The 23,995-nt window shown below is 40.9% G+C and overlaps 1 protein-coding gene across 1 annotated transcript; it reads left to right on the top strand.

The window, feature by feature from the left end:
- Nucleotides 1-488: 488 nt before the first annotated feature.
- Nucleotides 489-20,342, top strand: LOC134092158 (uncharacterized). Its single transcript, XM_062544950.1, has 9 exons — nt 489-654; nt 3,713-4,036; nt 4,138-4,215; nt 4,568-4,681; nt 4,969-5,015; nt 6,162-6,251; nt 18,756-18,845; nt 19,151-19,240; nt 19,607-20,342. Exons 1-9 carry the CDS (start codon nt 489-491, stop codon nt 19,643-19,645), a joined length of 1,038 nt encoding a protein of 345 aa, XP_062400934.1. The 3' UTR covers nt 19,646-20,342.
- Nucleotides 20,343-23,995: the final 3,653 nt, after the last annotated feature.

The following is a 23,995-nucleotide window of genomic DNA, read 5'->3' as shown; positions in this document are numbered from 1 at the left end:
CAATAAATAGTTTTGATGGCCAACCTGTCTGTGGCTGCGATCAATATAATATCACCAAATGCCATGGATATAGCTGGATATAAGGTTGAAACCGCTCTATTGAACTCCGTTGTTATGTAACTTGGTTGTACATTATGATTCAGTCTCAAATTGCGTTTGAAGGAAAGATTTGCTTCTGTTGCATGTATTAAATATTTTGTAATATTATATTTTATAATATGTAATTCAGTCTTTCCAGAGTATTTCTGTTTAGACCTGTGCTAGTTTAGAAAATGAGAATGCATTCAAGCAATCAAGAAAACGGCTTTGGATCTACAGGTGAGGAGTAATTCAAGACTTTTTGTTTTTCCAAAGGCTGCAATCTGCTAGATACGAACAGAATTAAAGTCACTAAATTTCTTGGTGAATCTGTTCTCCTGCCGTGCTCCTGTGCTGATATCCAGACTAAACCTCACAACACAAGATGGTTCAAAAGCACAAACATAGAGATGTATCCCTTTACATCTCACCACTCGGACAGGATTCGCATGTTCAATAAGGATTCTCCAGGAAATCTCTCCCTGTTCATATCAGACCTGACTAAAGAGGATGAGGGAGACTACAGGTGTGAAGGCTCGACCTCCAGCTACAGAGACATCTATCTCAAAGTTAAAGGTAGGACATCTATTATTTTTTTTATTTACCTCCGCCAAGCCCAAGGAGGTATATGTTTTCATCGGGGACCGGCGTTTGTCTGTTTGTTTGTCTGTCTGTTTGTTAGCAAGATAACTCAAAAAGTAATGGATGGATTTCGATGAAATTCAGGCATGTCAGGCATGACCCAAGGAAGAAACAATTACATTTTAGGAGTGATCCGTCGGGATTCCGGAGGCGTTTATGTATTTAGCTTAGTGTGTAATGTCATATTATACCACTGCTTGGTCGTGTTCTTCTCTGTCTGTGAGTTTCCGCGAGTGAGTGTGTGTGGTGGGGGTAATGGTGTGTGGGTTTGTGTGTGTGTGTGTGTGTGTGTGTGTCTCTGTGCCTGCATTTGTGTGATAAGTGACACCAAAATTTTTGAGAAAATAATTTTTAATCAAATTTTGAATTATTTCAGTCAAAATGATCTACTAACAATTGATCAGCATGCTTAAAGACCAGGCCACTCTACAAATACAGCATTAGTACATATGACAGATTTATGGTTAACACGCATGGATGAGGGAAAATTAGTCGGTGCGGTGCTCCTAGATTTCACAGCAGCTTTTGATGTTATTGACCACAATATCTTGATTTTAAAACTTGAAAAGTATGGTTTCTCACCCTTAGCAATTGCTTGGCTGAGAAGCTATCTCTCCTGTAGAAGTCAGCGGGTATTGTTCAATGGAAGTATGTCAGACAGAAATACAGTATCTTGTGGTGTTCCACAGGGTAGCTGCTTGGGACCTCTTTTATTCTCAATTTTCATTAATGACTTACCATCTGCTGTTGGAAATGCTAATGTGGTGATGTATGCCGATGACTCTACCTTATTTACCTCCTCACACACTGTAGTTGAGCTAGAAGAACATCTAAACACTGAGCTACAAAACATAATTAGATGGGTGAAAATGAACAAATTAATGCTGAACATATCTAAGACCAAATGTATTGTTTTTGGTAAACGGAACGCTCTTGCTAAAGCCAACACATTGAATTTATCTATTGACGACATACCTATAGAGCAGGTTACTAAAACTAAACTGCTGGGAGTGAAGTTGGATAATTTACTTTCCTGGTCCGATCAAATTGATGATATTGTCACAAAAATGGGGAAAGGTATTGCAATGGCAAGAAAATGTGCAACATATGTTTCATCCTCCATAATGATTGATGTCATTAGGTCAATTGTTTTGTCACATTTGGACTACTGCCCTGTTGTTTGGTCAAGTGCTGCTGGCAAAAATATTAGAAAACTTCAGATTGCGCAGAATAGAGCAGCCAGACTTGCTCTGCATTGCTCATTCCGTACAAATGTCTTTGAGATGCACAAAAAGTTATCATGGCTAACTGTTGAAACAAAATCTAGGTACCATCTTTTGAGATTTATGCATAACTCAGTTTGGAAGAAAACACCTCAGTTCTTTTCCAACTGGCTGATACTAGCAGGTGATTGCCATAGGTATAGAACTAGACAAGTGACAAATGGGTTTTTGGGTGTCCCAGCTCCATGCACAAACTGTATGATAAGAACTGTACTCTACAGGGGCTCTATCATGTGGAATAGGCTCCCGTTGGACATTAAAAACATTGAGAACTGTGTTAGATACAAGAAGTCACTTAAGCAACATTTTCTTAAGTTAGAGTCAGGCATAGGCCTATAAGCTCTTGTGTGAATGCTTGATCTTGTCCAGTTGCGATTATGGTGTTGGCTAGACTGTTTGTGTTTTTAATAATAATGGAATGTAAATGCAATGTAACATTTTAATACTTGTAATGTTGAAATGATGATGATTTTACTACAGGACCCCAGGGAGACTAGCGACCCCTTTGTGGGGAAGCTAATGGGGATCCTAATAAAGAATAAGAATAAGAATTAGAAACCTTTAATCAACTAGTTTCCAAATATGTTTTAAAAGAGAATGGTTGCTCTGGGTGCAACAAACATGCAGGAACACACACACACACACACACACACACACACACACACACACACACACACACACACACACACACACACACACACACACACATAAATACACACACACACACACGCATACCTACACACACACGCACCACTACATACACACATGTACATAAAACATTACACAAACACATGCACAAACACGCCCACATGCATGCACACATACACCCTTACACACACACACACACACCTACACACACACACACACACACACACACACACACACACACACACACACACACACACACACACACATCTTTGAGTACATTTTGTGAGACCACCGGAGCTGAGAAGTGAGTGTGTGTGTGATGTACTATAGCCTGTGTGTGTGGGTGTGTTTCTGTGTGCCCATCTGTGTGTTTGCATGTGTGTATATGGGTGTATGTGCATGTTCTGTGTGTGTTCTCTTTCTTTCTTTCTCTCTCTCTCTCTCTCTCTGTGTCTGTGTTATCTGCGTGTTTTCTGTGTGTGTTCTCTCTTTCTCTCTCTCTCTCTCTGGGTGTGCCTGTGTGTGTGTGTGTGTGTGTGTGTGTGTGTGTGTGTGTGTGTGTGTGTGTGTGTTATCTGATTTTGGAGTGACAGTGACGGCAGAGAACACAGTGAACATATACACAGAGACACATAAAACACACACACAAGCAGACACACACTCACACTAGACAGAGAAGCACTCATACACAAAAGCAAGCGCACACATGCACACACTCATTTACATACATAAAAGTTGCAGTAGGGATGGAGTAGGCGATGGAAACACAAGCGTGATTGGAATTTGCGGAGAGAATGTGCAGGACTGAGCGGCGGTCATATTATGTATCGCTTTGCGGTACATCTAGTTACTGTATATTATGTACTGATATTTTAGAGAGAATTTACTGTTTTACTGAAGCAGATTCAGAATGACAAGGAGACTGCTTCAACAATGCAATTTGTGTTGTAGTTCTATATGTTGTTATGATGTAGGCCTATTTGAAAAGAAGGGGGAAATGCTCAAGAAACTGAGCTATGTTGGCTTTAGACCGTATTTGGTGAGTGTCATGTTTCTTCCAGGATGCTCTCTAATGGAAAAGAACACAAGATATGAGATTGTGAAAAGCTCAGGAGAATCTGCCCTGCTGCCCTGCACCTGTTCTCCTCTGCATGCCAAACCTGAGATTGTGACATGGGATGTCATCAGACGGAGAGGGTCTCAAAACGGCTCATCCATTTCAGTATCCAGCACAAGTGGACCCTACAAAGGCAGAGTTCAGATGTTTAACCAACATTCACCAGGAAATGCTTCTCTGCTAATATCAGACCTGACTGAGGAGGACCAGGGATTATATAAGTGCTATCTTAATGAGGAGGTCAAGAGAATTAACCTCCTGATCAAAGGTCAACATCTTTCTATGTTTTATCGTCTGATTATTGACGGTTTTAGTCATGACCACAACATTAGTGGTCATTTTATTAAAATGTATTTCTTTCTCTCACAGATCTTCATCCGATATTACCAACAAGCACGTCTACACCTAAAGCACCTAAAACACAAACGACAGTAACTGTAGATAAAGGTTTGCTTTTGTCCAAAGCCACTTACAGATACCCAGTTGTAGATTGTCTAATTATATATTTTATTATATATTTTAAATATTATATACAAGCTCAAGAGAATCTGCCCTGCTGCCCTGCTCCTGTTCTCCTCTGCATGTCAAACCTGAGAGTGATATGAGATTTTATGATTTCCAGCTTTACCTCTGCTGTACAGCATCTACTGGTGCTATTGTCTTGTCTTGTGTTAACATGTTTAGTTTGTATTTCCAGACACACTGTCTGATGGCAAAGCATGTACACAGTACACAATAACCTGCAGCAACAGAAGCAGCTCTGTCCTCTGTTCACACTGACTCCTGGGTTTATTTACAGACATAGTGAAGAACGGAGGAAGCGAAACACCTCTATACGTCTTCATCCTTGTAGCTGTGCTGCTGTTGTTACTGCCGCTAGGAGGAGTCATATTCCTGTATAAGAGACACAAAGGTAGGATAAAGCACACACGCACGCACGCACGCACGCACGCACGCACGCACGCACGCACGCACGCACGCACGCACGCACGCACACACACACACACACACACACACACACACACACACACACCCACTTGTACCTTGCCTGAGAAAGGAAGGAAGAAAGAAAGATATATATATATATATATATAGAGAGAGAGAGAGAGAGAGAGATATGCTTATGATTTCAGACAAATGCACACAAAGAAATATCAATAGAAACATCTTTTAATTGCAAAACATGATTTGTTCCATTAGGCCAAAAAGGAGGAAGTACACAGTCAGGAGGAATGCAGGAGCGAAATGTAAGTTAAAGTTGTTTTATTATTATTATTATTATTATTATTATTATTATTTTTACAATGACTCATACTGTGAGTTTAATCCACATGGAAATGGTATTGCATGGTCTTTTTTATTGGATGTGTCTGTGCATGTGGGTATGTGATACACATTGTGGCCATATAACTTCATCTACTGGTTGTATTTGTTCATCGAAAATATCATAGAACTGTTCTGATCAGCTAGATAGAACAGCAAAAACAGAACTGAACTGAAGGTGACTTTAATCAGCGAACACACAAAAAAGATCCAAAAGATCCAAAAGAAGAGACCCTCAAAAAATCCAAAAATACAGCAGTTGAGTCACAAAATGGGCTTGGGTTTGAGTTCAAAAAGGCAGAAACCTAAGAAACAGGCTTTGTTACCGTCGCTCGATAGCAGCACAGCTCTGGAGGACTCTAGACAGAGTGACAAACAGGGGAAGAGGCACAGAATATAACAGAGATGAAACTCAGAACAGCGGGCAGTAATGAGAGCTGTAGACAACCGGTGAGGACAAGGACCAAGGAGACGTTCATAACATGTCAACGGCTCCATCTAGTGGTCTTATCTGGGAGGGACGGAAACCTCACACATGTATACTCATACAGTAGTCTTATGTTGATCACTCTTAAATTTAAGTCAGGGCAGAGCCATAGAACCGTCTTCATCCGTTCTTGTTAGGGCAGTGCATTTCCACAGCCCTCCCCCTTCCCCCAAAGCAACGGTGATAAGACATATAGATAGAAAATGATGTTGTGCAGTAGCATTATCACTGAGAATCATAATACTGTATGTGAAGTCTGGGCTGGTAGTAGTGGTGCTGCATCTGAGACATTCCTGCTGTGAATGTGAATACACACATGTATCAGCGACCCCACCGTCAGGCCGCAGTGATGGAACACACACACACCACAGAAACTGAATCAGGCGCAAGCTCAGCAACATCTACGTAAGAGAGAAAAAAACGCTTCCAATGCAATCTGTCTGTTTCAATCTCATTCACTAAAGTGACTGCAAGTTGTTGCTGTTGGTAACACACACAAACACACACACACACACACTCACACAGTAAGTAATGATGCTGTGTAAAAAGCGTGCTCTAATGCTGTGATGTGTCTTGTCTGTAGAATGATTCCTCATTGACGTATGAAGCTCTTCAGCATCGCTACAATGCAGAGCAAATGTACTCAACCATTGGGCAGAACGCTGGGGTCCAGGTGGGTGCATCTCTCTATCACTGTGTGTATGTGTGTGTGTGTGTGTGTGTGTGTGTGTGTGTGTGTGTGAGAGAAACTCCTTCATGGCCTAAAATACTATCAAATGCATTATACAGCTCTGTAATGCACAGATTGTTACAGCATAATTTACTTGTTCATTTTAAACCAAAGTCACCATTTCTTTTTTATAGGATAATTTAGTCACATCATAATTATCAATTATTCAATCTAAAAGTCTATACCCCGGTATTCTATATAAAAGTCTATATTCTGTGTCTTGTCTGTAGAATGAAGCCTCATCAACGTATGAAGCTCTTCAGCATCACCACAATGCAGAACAAATGTACTCAACCATTGGGCAGAATGCTGGGGTCCAGGTGGGTGCATCTGTCTATCACTGTGTGTGTGTGTGTGTGTGTGTGTGTGTGTGTGTGTGTGTGTGTGTGTGTGTGTGTGTGTGTGTGTGTGTGTGTGTGTGTGTGTGTGTGTGTGTGTGTGTATGTGTATGTGTGTGTTTATTTTTATTCTTTTTGTTTGCATATCTTTCTTTCAGAGTCTTTTCAATGTAAAATATACTTGGATATCAAAGTCATACAGTTATATGTATATGCAGCTTGTGCACATGACTGTTAGATCCACTAAAAGATCATGGGTACATATAAGTAATAGAAATATAAATCTGTTTTTTTTAATGTTTGAGTATGTATGTTTAACTTTATTGTTGTGATGGACTGGATTGTGTTTTAGGCCACTGCTGCAGATTATGAAAATCTGAGTTCAGATTGATGTTCCTGCATTAGTCAGCAGATGGCGCCATCTCAACTCACCCCTCAGCAGTATGTTGCATCTCAACTCCCCCCTCAGCAGTTATGTTGCTTGTTAGAATACATCTGTAGTTGTATGCAACAGGTTAGCTTGTTTTTGGTCTCAATGCTGTTTCAATTCCATTGCAGTAGCTTCATGGTAGCCACTAGCAAGTAACTGAGTCAATGATGTGTAGAAATAGTGGAACTGACTTTACTGTAATAGTTCAGCTGGTTTAGATAATTCCCCTTTTCCATTCGATACAATCTCAAGTTTTATGGTGAAAATAGAAAATGTGTCATATTGCATGACACAGTTTAACACAGGATATGGAGGGATGGTGTAATGTTGGATTTTTCTATTTTGCTGAAACTGTCCCATGCTTTAAAAAAAACAAAAAAAAAAACAGAAAGTTACTGAGACTTGTATGACTGCTGTTAGTCTACTTGTTAAATTAAAGGACAACTAAAAATAAAGAAATTACTGTTTTGTGCCGTACAGAGTTGCTTCATGTGAATTATTCTTGGGATGAAATGGAGATCTGTTTAGAAAATGAATGAATAGATTAAAATTACTAGACAGTTAATCTGTCTATCAAATAGAATGATTGTTACCATCTAAATCAATAACCAACAACTGTTAAACCGTTACAATGGCAGTACAGTGATTAATTTTGTTTTGTTTGGTGACAAGAAAAACATTTCTCTACAAAATGTAACAGAACGATTTTTCCATTATGTTCATTCAGTCAGATGTGTCTGTGAACTCTCAGTAGTAGTTTATGACTTTCTTCTTCACTAAGGTATGAAAATAGTGACCAAAAAAAAGTGACGCAGAGGTCAAATCCTCCGACCATTTGTCAACTTAGGAAAGACGATAGAATATTGAGTTTAAACACAAGAAATGTATGTTGACCTTTCAGGTAAGTCAGGGAATGGCTATGAAAACAAGGCATTTGGTTACAATAGATAAAGCAAATATCAAAAGATTCTAATCATCTGATGAAGTTGCTTGGACAATCTTTCCCTTACACATACAGTCTTGCACAGCCTCATCCTTTATACCACTGATTGGGCATCAGACTTGTGCTGTCTGTCAAAGCCAGACTTTGTGCAATTGCTTCTGCAGAGATTGGGGACGTATGTCCCTCTGAGAGGTGGATCTCGTTACTTGATGTTTCAGAGAATTGGGGATCTATCTCTCCTGCTTCCTGTCGACATCTTCTGGGTCCAATCACAAACTAGTTTATCCAAAAGGCGCACCCAGACCATTGGACTGAGGATTAACCAAAAGCTTACAGAGTTACTATGACCATTGATCACGCCTCTTGTGCAATAGAAATAAAGCTCAGACTCCCCAGACTAATGTTCAATTGTAAAAGCCAGACTCTTATAGAAGTCTAACATTAAATCTGATTAAAGATACTGTACTTATTTCATACAGCTGAAAGCAGAACTTTAGTTGTGTGTTGCTCTCCTCATCCACTTATTCCGTGTTTCAGGAGATGGTGATGAAAGAATCTAATGAGAAGTGTAACGTGACTGCATGAGAAGGAAGGATGTGTGTCATCATTCACTTTTGAATAACAATACAGTGCATTTCCATGCACTGTAATAATAATAAAAAGAAAAACGAAGGAATATCAATACAGTTTATTTCCATGCACTGTAATAAAATGGGTTGGATCATTTTGCTTTTCTTGTGCTGGATGGTCAGAATTGCATCAAGTGAGTTATTACAACACCAGACTTATGAATGATGACTTTCCTAGTCTCTTTTTTTTTTATCAGTCAAACATTTCAGAGCATAAGTGTACACACAGCATACATTCTGTGTTGCTTTCGGTAACAGTTTATTTTAATGTGTCGCTGTTACAGTGTACCTACCTAATAAGGTACAGTGGTACAACCTGTGTAACAACATGTACCAACATATACTATGTATTTGCATTATGTATTTGGGGTACCTACTGTACACAGTTGTTACATTGTAAGTGCTTTTACACATATAATACCCATTGTGGTAACACTTTAGTTTGGGTTGTCGCTGTTACAGTGTATCTACCTAATTAGGTACAGTGGTACAACCTGTGTAACAACAGGTACTATCAGGTACTATCATTGTACTTGCATTATGTATTTGTGGGTACCTGCATATATTTGATACATTGTAATACTGAGTGCTTTACAAAACTTTGCCAATTTGCCTACATTTTTCATCAGAAGCAAAGGGCTGACCTGAGACCTGCTGGATGGGGTAAATCTGGTCATGAAAGATTTGATATACAAACCATTCTTAGCTCCAGTCAAGGGGCCATTGTCTTCAGTGTACATGTAACAGCTATGCTGCTAAAACCTTGTTACGGGTTTATGTCACTGTATCAAAGAGTAATAAGTGTGTACCAACACAGTTGATAAATGTAACAGCTGCACTGCTACACCTTTGTTACTCTTTGATACTGTGGAATAAACCTGTTAAATGTACCAGTTAATTACTTGCATGCACATATGACATGTATGTTGTGTCTTTGATGTCTTGGAACATGTCTGCCATTACCCTATGTAGCACATGTATCAAATGTGTTGGTACACACTTATTACTCTTCGATACAGTGACATAAACAAGGTTGTAGCAGCACAGCTGTTACATGTACACTGAAGACAATGACCTATTGACTGGAGCTAAGAATGGTTTGTATATCAAATCTTTCATGACCAGATTTACCCCATCCAACAGGTCTCAGGTCAGCCCTTTGCCTCTGATGAAAAATGTAGGCAAATTGGCAACGTTTTGTAAAAGCACTCACTATTACAATGTAACAACTATATATAGGTACCCACAAATACATAATGTAAGTACAATGATAGTACCTGATAGTACATGTTGTGTTGTACCACTGTACCTAATTAGGTAGGTACACTGTAACAGCGACACCCTAAACTAAAGTGTTACCGTTTGTCTTAAGGGGCCATGTCAACCGATCACATAACCACTCATTGCATTGAGTTTACAGCTTGTATAACAGTGTAAATTTGCTGTCCCCTCAAAATAACTCAACACACAGCCATTAATGTCTAAACCTCTGGCAACAAAAGTGAGTACACCCCCAAGTCCACCAGTGGTCGTCGTGGAGATGTGTTTGGGTCGTTATCATGTTGGAATACCTCCCTGCTTCCTAGTTTCTGAAGGGCTGATGGGCTGGCTGCATGCTCTGCTTCACTATGTCACAGTACATGTTGGCATTCATGGTTCCCTCAATGAATTGTAGCTCCCCAGTTGGCAGCACCCATGCAGGTCCAGGCCATGACAGTCCCACCACCGTCAGTAGGCAAGACACTTTTGTGTTTGCTCTCACCTGTTGTTGCCACACGCTTGACAGCATCTGAACCAGTCTTGATCTCATCAGACCACTGGACATGGTTTCAGTCTGCTTGTCTTCAGCAAACCGTTTGCAGGCTTTCGTTTGCATTATCTTTGGTAGAGGCTTCCTTCTGCGACGACAGCCATGCAGACCAATTTGATGCCGTGTATGGAGTATGTTCTGAGCACTGACAGACTGACCCCACCCCACAACCTCTGCAGCAATGTTGGCAGCACTCATATGTCTGTTTTCCAAAGCCAACCTCTGGATATGACGGTGAGCATGTGCACTCAACTTCTTTGGTCGACCATGGCAAGATTTTCTAAATACGCACCCCCAACTGCACTGCGGTTTTGCTCACAGCACCCAAGCACACCCACATTTTTTTCTGTTTAATCTCTTCCTAAAAGCCCAGCATTACACAGTCCTTAAACTGGTGTTTTGTGAGTACTGTTTCTCAGGCTAGGCTAGTCTTTTGAATGTGCTGACCCCTCTGCTCAGTTGTGGTCAGGGTTTCTCACTTCTCTTTCTTGTTGGTTTTGTACGGAGCCCTTAAAGGCTCAAGGCAATATTTTTTGGGGAAGGATGAAAATGTGCGCTCACTTTGCAAAATCGAGCTCTCGTTTTATTAAATCGTGCACTTGTTTAAGTAGAGCGTGCTCTCGTTTCATTACATCATGCGCCCGTTTTCCTTAAACGTGCGCTCACAGTACTACATCGTGGTCTCGTTAATCTAAAATGTGCACTCGTTTTAGTTTTTCTTAAAATGGGCGCATGATTAGATAAAAACGTGAGCATGATTTGTATAAAACGTGCATTCGTTTTCATTAAATCATGCCCTCGTTTTATAAAATCGAGCCCTCGAATTACAAAATCGAGCTCTCAATTAAAACAAATCGAGAGCTCGTTCTTTAAAAAACGTGCCCATGATTTATAGCTTACAACGTGCATAAGTTAGAACATGATGAGCACTATCCAATTTGCTGTTACAGTTGTGACAAGTAGGCCTTGGGTCAGTTTGAGGCATTGTGAAAGGATGGATCTACCAAGGTTTACCATGGGTTATGTACAGTATGTCACACAAAGAAATAGCCTACTGGCAACTTTAGTAACTCAGCATGGTTGTAAGTGCAAGAATACGTTGCGAACAAGCGGTCTTCGCTGCCGTGGCTATGATGACTTAGGTCCCGTTATTGATTTTATTTTTGGCCAACTCCAAGGTCCCGGGAAGTTTCATAGGTATCATTGGATGCACACAAATGTCTAGAGAATGGCTTGCCGGTGAGAAGAGAGCTGTGCGCATCATTCTTAGTGATTCCAGTGTCGCTGCCGGCGACGCCTGAGAAAAAGACAGGCTACTTCTCGGACCCAATTTCGTATGGCACATAGACTCGTACGATACATTGAGCCCATATGGAATCGGCTAACGGGTGCATAGACGGCTTCAGCAGGAAAATGATGTGGCTCAGAGCTGCATTTACAAATAGGCCTAGTGACCCTCGTGTTATATAGTTGGTGGCTACCCGACACTGACGCGCACGGACATGGGGACAGAGAATGTGGTTCTTCGCGATATGCAAGTGTACTTAATGCAAAATGATGAAGATAGCAGAGCGGGCCGATCAAGCTGTTTGACGGGAGAAGTAGTGAGAATAGAGAATTGGTGGGGACATTGAGCACTATACATCCATGTTTGGCGAACTTAAAAACGAGGGTTTATTCGCTGGTGACTTCCTAGACAAGGCACTCATCCAGCTGTGTTTCAGAGCGTTCGCATTGAAGAAATTATAACTCATGTTCTGAGAAGAAATTATAACTCATGTTCTGAAACACAGCTGGATGAGTGCCTTGTCTAGGAAGTCACCAGCGAATAAACCCTCGTTTTTAAGTTCGCCAAACATCTGGATGTATAGTGCTCAATGTCCTCTCTCCTCATCACACCCCACCAACTCTCTATTCTTTGATTTGCACTACTTCTCCCGGTGCTCAATGTCCTCTCTCCTCATCACACCCCACCAACTCTCTATTCTTTGATTTGCACTACTTCTCCCGGTCAAACAGCTTGATTTGCCCGCTCTGCTATCTTCATCATTTTGCATTAAGTAGCCTACACTTGCATATCGCGAAGAACCACATTCTCTGCCCCCATGTCCGTGCGCATAAGTGTCGGTTAGCCACCAAACCATGGCCTCTGCATAGTAGCCACCAATTACACGAGGGTCACTATTTGTAAATGCAGCTCTGAGCCACATCATTTTCCTGCTGAAGCCGTCTATGCACCCGTTAGCAGATTCCATATGGGCTCAATGTATCGTATGAGTCTATGTGCCATACTGTACGAAACTGGGTCCGAGAAGTGGCCTGTCCTCTTCTCGGGCGTCGCCGGCGGCGGCACTGGGATTCTTCAGGGTCGAGTTTAATGAATGATGCGCACAGCTCTTTTCTCACCCGCAAGACGTTCTACTTGCACTTACTACCATGCTAAGTTACTAAAGTTGCCAGTATTTCTTTGTGTGACATACAGTAGCTAACCCATGGTAAACCCTAGATCCATGTCTTTCACAATGCCTCAAACTGACCCAAGGCCTACTTGTCACAACTGTAACAGCAAATTGGATAGTGCTCACCATGTTCTAACTTACACACATTATAAGCTATAAATCATGGGCACGTTTTTTAAAGAACGAGCTCTCGATTTAATAAAATGAGAGCACGATTTTGTAATTCAAGGGCTCAATTTTATAAAACAAGGGCATGATTTAATGAAAACGAATGCAAGTTTTATACAAATCATGCTCACGTTTTTATCTAATCGTGCGCCCATTTTAAGAAAAACTAAAACGAGTGCACATTTTAGATAAGCGAGACCACGATGTAGTACTGTGAGTGCACGTTTAAGGAAAACGGGCGCATGATGTAATGAAACGAGAGCACGCTCTACTTAAACGAGTGCACGATTTAATAAAATGAGAGCTCGATTTTGCAAAGTGAGCGCACGTTTTCTTCCTTCCCCAAAATATATTGCCGTGAGCCCTCTCGGGCTCCGTAGTTTTGTTAGCATGAAAGAGCTCAAATTCCTGAGAACAGCATGTCTGTTTAAAGCTCAACTAGCCTACAGTACATCTCTGAGTGCTGATGCTGCTGATGTCATGTCCAACTCATGTCACACCAAGAGAGCTCCATTTCCTCATCTTGTGTTCCAGATCCACCTCTTCTCTACATACTCATAGTATAGAGTTGAGTTAAGGACCTGCAGTGTTAAGGACACATTTTCAATCAGCATGGGGGAGTCTCCCTCTATAGAGCCCTCGAAGATACTGTAGCTCTCGTTTCAGAGTTCAGATGAAAGCAGATGACAGGTAAACAAGGCAGATTAAACCCACTGGAGATTATCAATCGGGTATGCATTCAACATAACTTACTTATCTTACACATATTGAAAGTGTTTGTATAGTTTCTGACAGTGATGGCATCGTTGTTGTTTTTAGGGAGTTCAGTTGAAAGCAAAACGTTATTTGTGTATTGCTCTCCTCATACACTTATTCCACTCCGTTTTCAGGAGATGGTGATGAAAGATGAATCCAGTGAGAGGTCTAAAGTGACTGCATGAGAAGGAAGGATGTGTCATTGTCAATCCTGTGTACATGTATGACCATTAGAGCTGCCAACACCCTTGGTGTGTGTGAGAGAAACACAGAAACAGCAAAGACAACTATCAGAAAACATGCAGTGGATAATTTTGCTTTCCTTTAGCTACATGGTCAGAATTGCGACAGGTGAGTTACAACACCTAACACCAGACTGAATTATGACATTCCAGAATAGTCTCTTACTTCATCACTATACTAGTCATACATTTTCGAGTGTATATTTTATAAAATGCCTATGGTGTATAGGTATTGCTGTGTTGCTTTCCTTACAGGGAGTGAAATCTCATTAAACCGTTTGTATTAGCAGTACATATCAGTACCCTGAGCTAGATGTCCTGCAAAGTGATGCAAAGCATGTTTGTTTCCATCTTCTTCTCTATACCCTGCTGCAACGTTTATGTATGTAAATGAGCGTGCATGTATGCGCTTGTGTTTGTGTTCTTCTCTGTCCGTGAGTTTCCGCTAGTGAGTGTGTGTGGTGGGGGTAATGGTGTGTGGGTTTGTGTGTGTGTGTCTCTGTGCCTGTATTTATATGTGTGTATGTGCACTTATGAGTATGTGGGTAATGGTGTGTGTGTGTTTGTGAGTGTGTGTGTGTGTGTGTGTGTGTGTGTGTGTGTGTGTGTTTGTGTGTGTGGGTAAACAAACATGAACACACACACACACACACACACACACACACACACACAAAGACAAGCACAGACACACACATGCACTGTGCACACACACAAACATAGACACACACACACACACACACACACACACACACACACACATACACACACAGAAGACAGCCAGGCATATGCACCCACACATGCACCTGCACACACATACACATAAACACGTGCATGCACACACACATCCACACACACACAACACACACACACACACACACACACACACACACACACACACACACACACACACACACACACACACACACACACACACACACACACACACACACACACACACAAACACGCACACAGACACATAAACACACACACACACACACACACACACACACACACACACACACACACACACACCACATGAGTGAACATACACACACAGAGACACATAAAACACACACACACACCAATGCAGACAAGCAGACACGCCCCCACCATTATCCCCACCACACACACTCACAAGCGAAAACTCAGCGACAGAGAAGCACACAAGCACACACATACACACACTCATTTACATGTATATACATGCACATAAAAGTTGCAGTAAGGAATGGAGTAGGAGATAGAAACAAATTGACACGGTACATCTAGTTTAGGCCTGTGTTGTTGTGAAGTCAAGTTGACAAAAGCATTCAAGCCATCAAGGAAAACTGTAGAAAATATCTGAATCTACAGGTGAGGAGTAATCCAATATATTTTGTGTTTCCAAAGGCTGCAATCTGCTAGATATGAACAGTATTGAAGTCACTAAATATCTTGGTGAATCTGCTCTCCTGCCGTGCTCCTGTGCTGATCTCCAGGATAAACCTCACAACTTCAAATGGTTAAAAGGCACAAACACACAGTTGTATCCCTCTACATCTCACCACTCGGACAGGATTCACATGTCCAATAAGGATTCTCCAGGAAATCTCTCCCTGTTCATATCAGACCTGACTAAAGAGGATGAGGGAGACTACAGGTGTGAAGGCTGGACCTCCAGCTACAGAGACATCACACTTAGAGTTAAAGGTAGGGTATTTATTATGTACTGATATTTTAGAAAGAATGTACTATTTTACTGAAGCAGATTCGGAATGACAAGGAGACCGCTTCAGCAATACAATTTGTATTGTAGTTCTATATGTTGTTATGATGTAGGCCTATGTGAAAATAAGGGAAAAATGCTCATGACAAGAAACTGAGCTATGTTGGCTTTATATTTATATTTATATTTATATTTATATTTGGTAAGTGTCATGTTTCTTCCAGGATGCTCTCTAATGGAAAAGGACACAACATATGAGTTTGTAAAAAGCTCAGGAGAATCTGTCCTGCTGCCCTGCTCCTGTTCTCCTCTGCATGTCAAACCTGAGAGAGTGACATGGAATGTCATCAAGCGGAAAGGGTCTCCAGACAGCTCATCCATTAGAGTATCCAGCACAAGAGGACCCTACAGTGGCAGAGTTCAGATGTTTAACAAATCAGGAAATGCTTCTGTGCTAATATCAGACCTGACTGAGGAGGACCAGGGATTATATAAGTGCTATCTTAATGGAGAGGTCAAGAGAATTAACCTCCTGATCAAAGGTCAACATTTTTCTATGTCTTATCATCTGATTATTGACGGTTTCAGTCATGACCACGACAGGTCCTTTCATTAAAATGTATTTCTTTCTCTCACAGATCTTCATCCGATATTACCAGCAAGCACGTCTACACCTAAAGCACCACCTAAAACACAAACACCAGTAACTATAGAAAAAGGTTTGTCCCTTTAACAACTTTTTCAAAAGCAGATGCTTTTGTCCAAAGCCACTTACAGATACCCAATTGTGGATTGTCTTATTACACATTTTATTATATATTTTAAATATTATATAAAAGTTCAGGAGAATCTGCCCTGCTGCCCTGCTCCTGTTCTCCTCTGCATGTCAAACCTGAGAGTGATATGAGATGTTATGATTTCCAGCTTTACCTCTGCTGTACAGCATCTACTGGTGCTATTGTCTTGTCTTGTGTTAGCATGTTTAGATTGTATTTCCAGACACACTGTCTGATGGCAAAGCATGTACACAGTACACAATAACCTGCAGCAATAACAGCAGCTCTGTCCTCTGTTCACACTGACTCCTGGGTTTATTTACAGACATAGTGAAGAACGGAGGAGGTGAAACACCTCTATACGTCTTCATCCTTGTAGCTGTGCTGCTGTTGTTACTGCCGCTAGGAGGAGTCATATTCCTGTATAAGAGACACAAAGGTAGGATAACACACACACACACACACACACACACACACACACACACACACACACACACACACACACACACACACTTGTACCTTGCCTGAGAAAGGAGGGAAGAAAGAAAGAGATTGTTAGAGAGAGAGAGAGAGAGAGAGAGAGAGAAAGATATGCTTATGATTTCAGACAAATGCACACAAAGAAATATCAATAGAAACATCTTTTTTTTTTTAAAGATTATTTTTTGGGCTTTTTAATGCCTTTATTTGGACAGGACAGTAGAGAGAATGACAGGAAGTGAGTGGGAGAGAGTCGGGGTGGGATCTGGAATGGACCACGGGGCGGGAATCGAACCCGGGTCGCCAGCGTACGGTGCAGGTGCCCCAGCCAGTTGCGCCGGGGCCAATAGAAACATCTTTTAATTGCAAAACATGATTTGTTCCATTAGGCCAAAAAGGAGGAAGTACACAGTCAGGAGGAATGCAGGAGCGAAATGTAAGTTAAAGTTGTTTTATTATGATTATTATTTACAATGACTCTGTACTGTGAGTTTAATCCACATGGAAATGGTATTGCATGGTCTTTTTTATTTGATGTGTCTGTGCATGTGGGTATGTGATACACATTGTGGCCATATAACTTCCTCTTTGTTTTCACTTGGTGAAAACAAAATCGAATGGTTGTATTTGTTCATTGAAAATATCATAGAACTGTTCTGATCAGCTAGATAGAACAGCAAAAACAGAACTGAACTGAAGGTGACTTTACAGTAATCAGCGAACACACAAAAAAGATAGCCTTTAAAAATTCAAAAGATGAGACCCTCAAAAAATCCAAAAATACAGCAGTTGAGAGTCACAAAATGGGCTACAGGTTTGAGTTCAAAAAGGCAGAAACCTAAGAAACAGGCTTTGTTACCATCGCTCGATAACAACACAGCTCTGGAGGACTCTAGACAGAGTGACAAACAGGGGAAGAGGCACAGAATATAACAGAGATGAAACTCAGAACAGCGGTCAGTAATGAGAGCTGTAGGCAACCGGTGAGGACAAGGACCAAGGAGACGTTCATAACATGTCAACGGCTCCATCTAGTGGTCTTATCTGGGAGGGACGGAAACCTCACACATGTATACTCATACAGTAGTCTTATGTTGATCACTCTTAAATTTAAGTCAAGGCAGAGCCATAGAACCGTCTTCATCCGTTCTTGTGAGGGCAGTGCATTTACACAGCTCTCCCCCTTCCCCCAAAGCAACAGTAATAAGACATATAGATAGAAAATGATGTTGTGCAGTAGCATTATCACTGAGAATCATAATGTTTAAAGTCTGGGCTGGCAGTATCAGTGCTGCATCTGAGACATTCCTGCTGTGAATGTGAATACACACATGTATCAGCGACGCTGACCCCACCGTCAGGCCGCAGTGATGGAACACACACACACCACAGAAACTCAATCAGGCGCAAGCTCAGCAACAGCTAAGAGAAAAGAAACACTTCAAATGCAGTCTGTCTATGTTTCTCTCTCATTCACTAAAGTGACTGCTAGTTGTTGCTGTTGGTAACACACACACACACACACACACACACACACACACACACACACACACACACTCACACACACACACACACACACACACACACACACACACACACACACACACACACACACACACACACACACACACACACACACACACACTCACATAGTAAGTAGTGATGCTGTGTAAAAAGCGTGCTCTAATGCTGTGATGTGTCTTGTCTGTAGGATGAAGCCTCATCAACGTATGAAGCTCTTCAGCATCGCTACAATGCAGAACAAATGTACTCAACCATTGGGCAGAATGCTGGGGTCCAGGTGGGTGCATCTGTCTATCACTCTGTGTGTGTGTGTGTGTGTGTGTGTGTGTGTGTGTGTGTGTGTGTGTGTGTGTGTGTGTGTGTGTGAGAAACTCCTTCATGGCCTAAAATACTATCAAATGCATTATACAGCTCTGTAATGCACAGATTGTTATACAGCATAATTTTCTTGTTTATTTTAAACCAAAGTCACCATTTTTTTTATAGGATAATTTAGTCACATCATAATTATTAATTATTCAATCTAAAAGTCTATACCCCGGTATTCTATATAAAAGTCTATATTCTGTGTCTTGTCTGTAGAATGAAGCCTCATCAACGTATGAAGCTCTTCAGCATCACCACAATGCAGAACAAATGTACTCAACCATTGGGCAGAATGCTGGGGTCCAGGTGGGTGCATCTGTCTATCACTGTGTGTGTGTGTGCGTGTGTGTGTGTGCGTGTGTGTGTGTGTGTGTGTGTGTGTGTGTGTGTGTGTGTGTGTGTGTATGTGTATGTGTGTGTTTATTTGTATTCTATTTGTTTGCATATCTTTCTTTCAGAATCTTTTTAATGTAAAAGATACTTGGATATCAAAGTCATACGGTTACGATATGCAGCTTGTGCACATCACTGTTAGATCCACTAAAAGATCATGGGTACATATAAGTAATAGAAATATAAATCTGTTTGGAATATTTAGTATTTTATTTTAATGTTTGAGTATGTACATGTATGTTTAACTTTATTGTTGTGATGGACTGGATTGTGTTTTAGGCCACTGCTGCAGATTATGAAAATCCGAGTTCAGATTGATGTTCCTGCATGATTCAGCAGATGGCGCCATCTCAACTCACCCCTCAGCAGTATGTTGCATCTCAACTCCCCCCTCAGCAGTTATGTATAAAGGTATATGTGGTGCAAAAGTCACGAGCACATTTAACTGCAGATTTCGCATTCGCACACTAAAGTCACAAATGTGTAACCGTACATTTGAAGTTGTACATATTTTTTTCATACCTTGTTAACACAAAATAGGGCTACGGGTTCACGAATCCGTTTTACAAGTTCACAAAACCGTTTTACAGATACACGAATTCTCACCTGTGCATCACAAGTTCCTGGCCTCATCCCCTCGAGACTTTTGCCCCATTTACACTGCAACGATTGGGGCAAAACACATTCGCACATCCGTGTTTCATAGTCTGAGAACATGCACAACATTCGTGCATTTGTAAACCCAAATGTGAACTAATGCAACAGAAGTTGTGCATTTGCGAAATATTTTCTCATTAATAAAAGTCTTACATGACTACAAGTGAATTGATACGAGCCTGTTAGCCCTGTGCCCTGAAAATAGAAAATGTGTCATATTGCATGACGCAGTTTAGCACAGGATATGGAGGGATGGTGTAATGTTGGATTTTTATCTTTTGCTGAAACTGTCCCATGCTTTAAAAAAAAAAAAAAAAAAAAAAAACAGGAAGTTACTGAGACTTGTATGACTGCTGTTAGTCTACTTGTTAAATTAAAGGACAACTAAAAATAAAGAACTGTTTTATGCAGTACAGAGTTGCTTCATGTGAATTATTCTTGGGATGAAATGGAGATCTGTTTAGAAAAGTAATGAATAGATTAAAATGACTAGACCGTTAATCTGTCTATCAAATAGAATGATTGTTACCATCTTAATCAATAACCAACAACTGTTAAGTAAGGGATAACGGCCGACGAGGTGACCGGTTCGATGGAAATAATGGCTAGGTGGAGGTCTAGAACTCCGGCGACGTGCGAAGCACGGAGACGGAGTTACCTCCGCCGTGCCATTATTTCCATCGAACCGGTCGACCTCGAAGGCCGTTATCCCGCTTATCTCCCGTTTGTATTCATAACCTGTATATTTAGAACATAGTTTTATTCCACCGTTGCGTCCGTTAACATCGCTAAAACTGTCTTGACTGTGGGACTACTTTCCGCCACATATCAACTTTCTACTTGTAGGACAAAACTGCCGTTACTAGTTCTAAAATGGATGGTTGCTATGGCCAAAGGCCAGTCGTTAGTTCTAAATGGCTGGTTGCTACGGCCAAAAGCCAGTCGTTAGTTCTATCTCTCCCGTTGTCAAGCGGCCATATCCCAGGATTCTGATTAACTTTAACTTTGAAAGATCGCTACTTTTATAGCCTACATGGCATCCAACTAGCTACAATCCACCTCCGTCATATGCTACAATGTTACTATGGTTCTGCACGTCTGTATTTCAGCTTGGATGCAACGTGACAGTTGTTTAAACTTCGCAACGAGTTTGGCGAATTAATATTCAAGTGTGTTACGGGAACTACTTCAAAGGTAGCAGGTTATACGAAGTTAATGGCCACCCCATCAGCCAATCAGAGAAGAGAATTCCATTGTTGAGGGAGATAAACCGTTTTATACCACTGCTTGGTCAAATCTCCTATTGTGATGCGCTATTTGGAACGTGCATTATTTTTCTATATACCGCACGGCTATGAAGTAGTTCCTTTTTTTGGGCTTATTACACTTGAATATCAATTCGCCAATGTGAATGTAACGGTAAAAACAGCAACGTTGTATCTAAGACAGCGGCAATATAAACGAAAATGATAGTAGCAGTGGTATAAGCGGGATAATCAACTCCGCGCCCTGTGCGTTTATAGGAAAATAATGCACTTATCGAAGTGTAAAGTCCCCTCCGCCTGCGGCGTCGGGTCCTTATTACCACTTCGAACGTGCATTATTTTCCTATAAACGCACGGCGCGTCGTTGATTATCCCTTACTTATCTCCCTCAACAATGGAATTCTCTTCTCTGATTGGCTAATGGGGTGGCCATTAACTTCGTATAACCTGCTACCTTCGAAGTAGTTCCCGTATCACACTTGAATATTAATTCGCCAAACTCGTTGCGAAGTTTAAATGAACTGTCACGTTGCATCCAAGCTGAAATACAGACGTGCAGAACCATAGTAACATTGTAGCATATGACGGAGGTGGATTGTAGCTAGTTGGATGCCATGTAGGCTATAAAAGTAGCGATCTTTCAAAGTTAAAGTTAATCAGAATCCTGGGAAATGCCCGCTTGACAACGGCAGAGATAGAACTAACGACTGGCTTTTGGCCGTAGCAACCAGCCATTTAGAACTAACGACTGGCTTTTGGCCATAGCAACCATCCATTTAGAACTAGTAACGGCAGTTTTGTCCTGCAAGTAGAAAGTTGATATGTGGCGGAAAGTAGTCCCACAGTCAAGACAGTTTTAGCGATGTTAACGGACGCAACGGTGGAATAAAACTATGTTCTAAATATACAGGTTATGAATACAAACGGGAGATAAGCGGGATAACGGCCTTCGAGGTCGACCGGTTCGATGGAAATAATGGCACGGCGGAGGTAACTCCGTCTCCGTGCTTCGCACGTCGCCGGAGTTCTAGACCTCCACCTAGCCATTATTTCCATCGAACCGGTCACCTCGTCGGCCGTTATCCCTTACATAATGGCAGTACAGTGATTAATTTTGTTCCTCCGGCCATTTGTCAACTTAGGAGAGACAATAGAATACTGAGTTTAAACACAAGAAATGTATGTTGACCTTTCAGGTAAGTCAGGGAATGGCTATGAAAACAAGGCATTTGGTTACAAATAGATAAAGCAAATATCAAAAGATTCTAATCATCTGATTAAGTTGCTTGGACAATCTTTCCCTTACACATACAGTCTTGCACAGCCTCATCCTTTATACCACTGATTGGGCGTCAGACTTGTGCTGCTGTCTGTCTAAGCCAGACTTTGTGCAATTGCCTCTGCAGAGATTGGGGACGTATGTCCCTCAGATAGGTGGATCTCGTTACTTGATGTTTCAGAGAATTGGGGATCCATCTCTCCTGCTTCCTGTCGACATCTTCTGGGTCCAATCACAAACTAGTTTATCCAAAAGGCGCACCCAGACCATTGGACTGAGGACTATCCAAAAGCTTACAGAGTTACTATGACCATTGATCATGCCTCTTGTGCAACAGAAATAAAGCTCAGACTCCCCAGACTAATGTTCAATCGTAAAAGCCAGACTATTATAGAAGTCTAACATTAAATCTGATTAAAGATACTTATTTCATACATATGAAAGTTCAGCTGAAAGCAGAACTTTAGTTGTGTGTTGCTCTCCTCATCCACTTATTCCGTGTTTCAGGAGATGGTGATGAAAGAATCTAATGAGAAGTTTAACGTGCATGAGAAGGAAGGATGTGTGTCATCATTGTGTGTATGTGTATGAGCATCAGAACAACCAACACCCTTGGTGTGTGTGAGAGAGAACGGTGGTGACAGCAAATGCAACAATCAATTAAATGGGGTGGATAATTTTACTTTTCTTGTGCTGGATGGTCAGAATTGCATCAGGTGAGTTATTACAACACCAGACTTATGAATGATGACTTTCCGAGTCTCTTTTTTTTTTTTTTTTTTTCAGTAGTCAAACATTTCAGAGCGTAAGTGTACACACAGCATGCATTCTGTGTTGCTTTCTTTACAAGGAGTGAAATCTGTTTGTAGATTAATGTAGGAAAATAGTTTGTATTACAGTAAGTACAGTATATCTGTTAAATTATTGGATTACAGTTTTGATTGCTAAAATGCACTTAAACTGTGATTTCACCTACCACCAGAGGTAATCTCTTCACATTTCATGCTACTGTATGATATAGCCTACTTGTTTGCCTTTATACACATACTATATGTTCAGGTTGATCCTGTACCAGTTGTTGTTATGTAACTTGGTTGTCCATTATTGTGCAATGATAGTTTGAAAGCATTCACTGATTTGGGTTTCAATTGTGTGTGAAGGAAATATTCTTCTGCCTCTGTTGCATTTTTTGAATGTTTTAAACATTTTAAAGATTGTAAGACCAGAGTGCTTATATTTAGATATTTGTTAATTGTTTTGAAAATGTGAAGTTGAGCAGCGGTCATATTTTGTATCGCTTTGTGGTACATCTAGTTTAGGCCTTCGTTAGTTGTACAAAAGCATTCAAGCCATCAAGGAAAACTGTAAGACATATTTGGATCTATAGGTGAGGAGTAATCCAATATATTTTGTGTTTCCAAAGGCTGCAGTCTGCTAGATAGGAACAGAGCTGAAGTCACTAAATAT

The sequence above is a fragment of the Sardina pilchardus genome, chromosome 9, assembly GCF_963854185.1.
Source record: "Sardina pilchardus chromosome 9, fSarPil1.1, whole genome shotgun sequence".
Taxonomy (NCBI): Eukaryota; Metazoa; Chordata; class Actinopteri; order Clupeiformes; family Clupeidae; genus Sardina; species Sardina pilchardus.
This window is presented reverse-complemented; position numbering and strand designations above follow the sequence as displayed.

What these genes read in the sequence shown, in the direction of transcription:
- LOC134092158 (XM_062544950.1), top strand. Translation starts at nt 489, where the DNA reads ATGTATCCCTTTACATCTCACCACTCGGACAGGATTCGCATGTTCAAT. An exon ending in AATTAACCTCCTGATCAAAG is followed by an intron (nt 4,037 to 4,137) that starts GTCAACATCTTT and finishes TTTCTCTCACAG; the next exon opens with ATCTTCATCCGATATTACCA. An exon ending in GGCAGAACGCTGGGGTCCAG is followed by an intron (nt 6,252 to 18,755) that starts GTGGGTGCATCT and finishes TCTTGTCTGTAG; the next exon opens with GATGAAGCCTCATCAACGTA.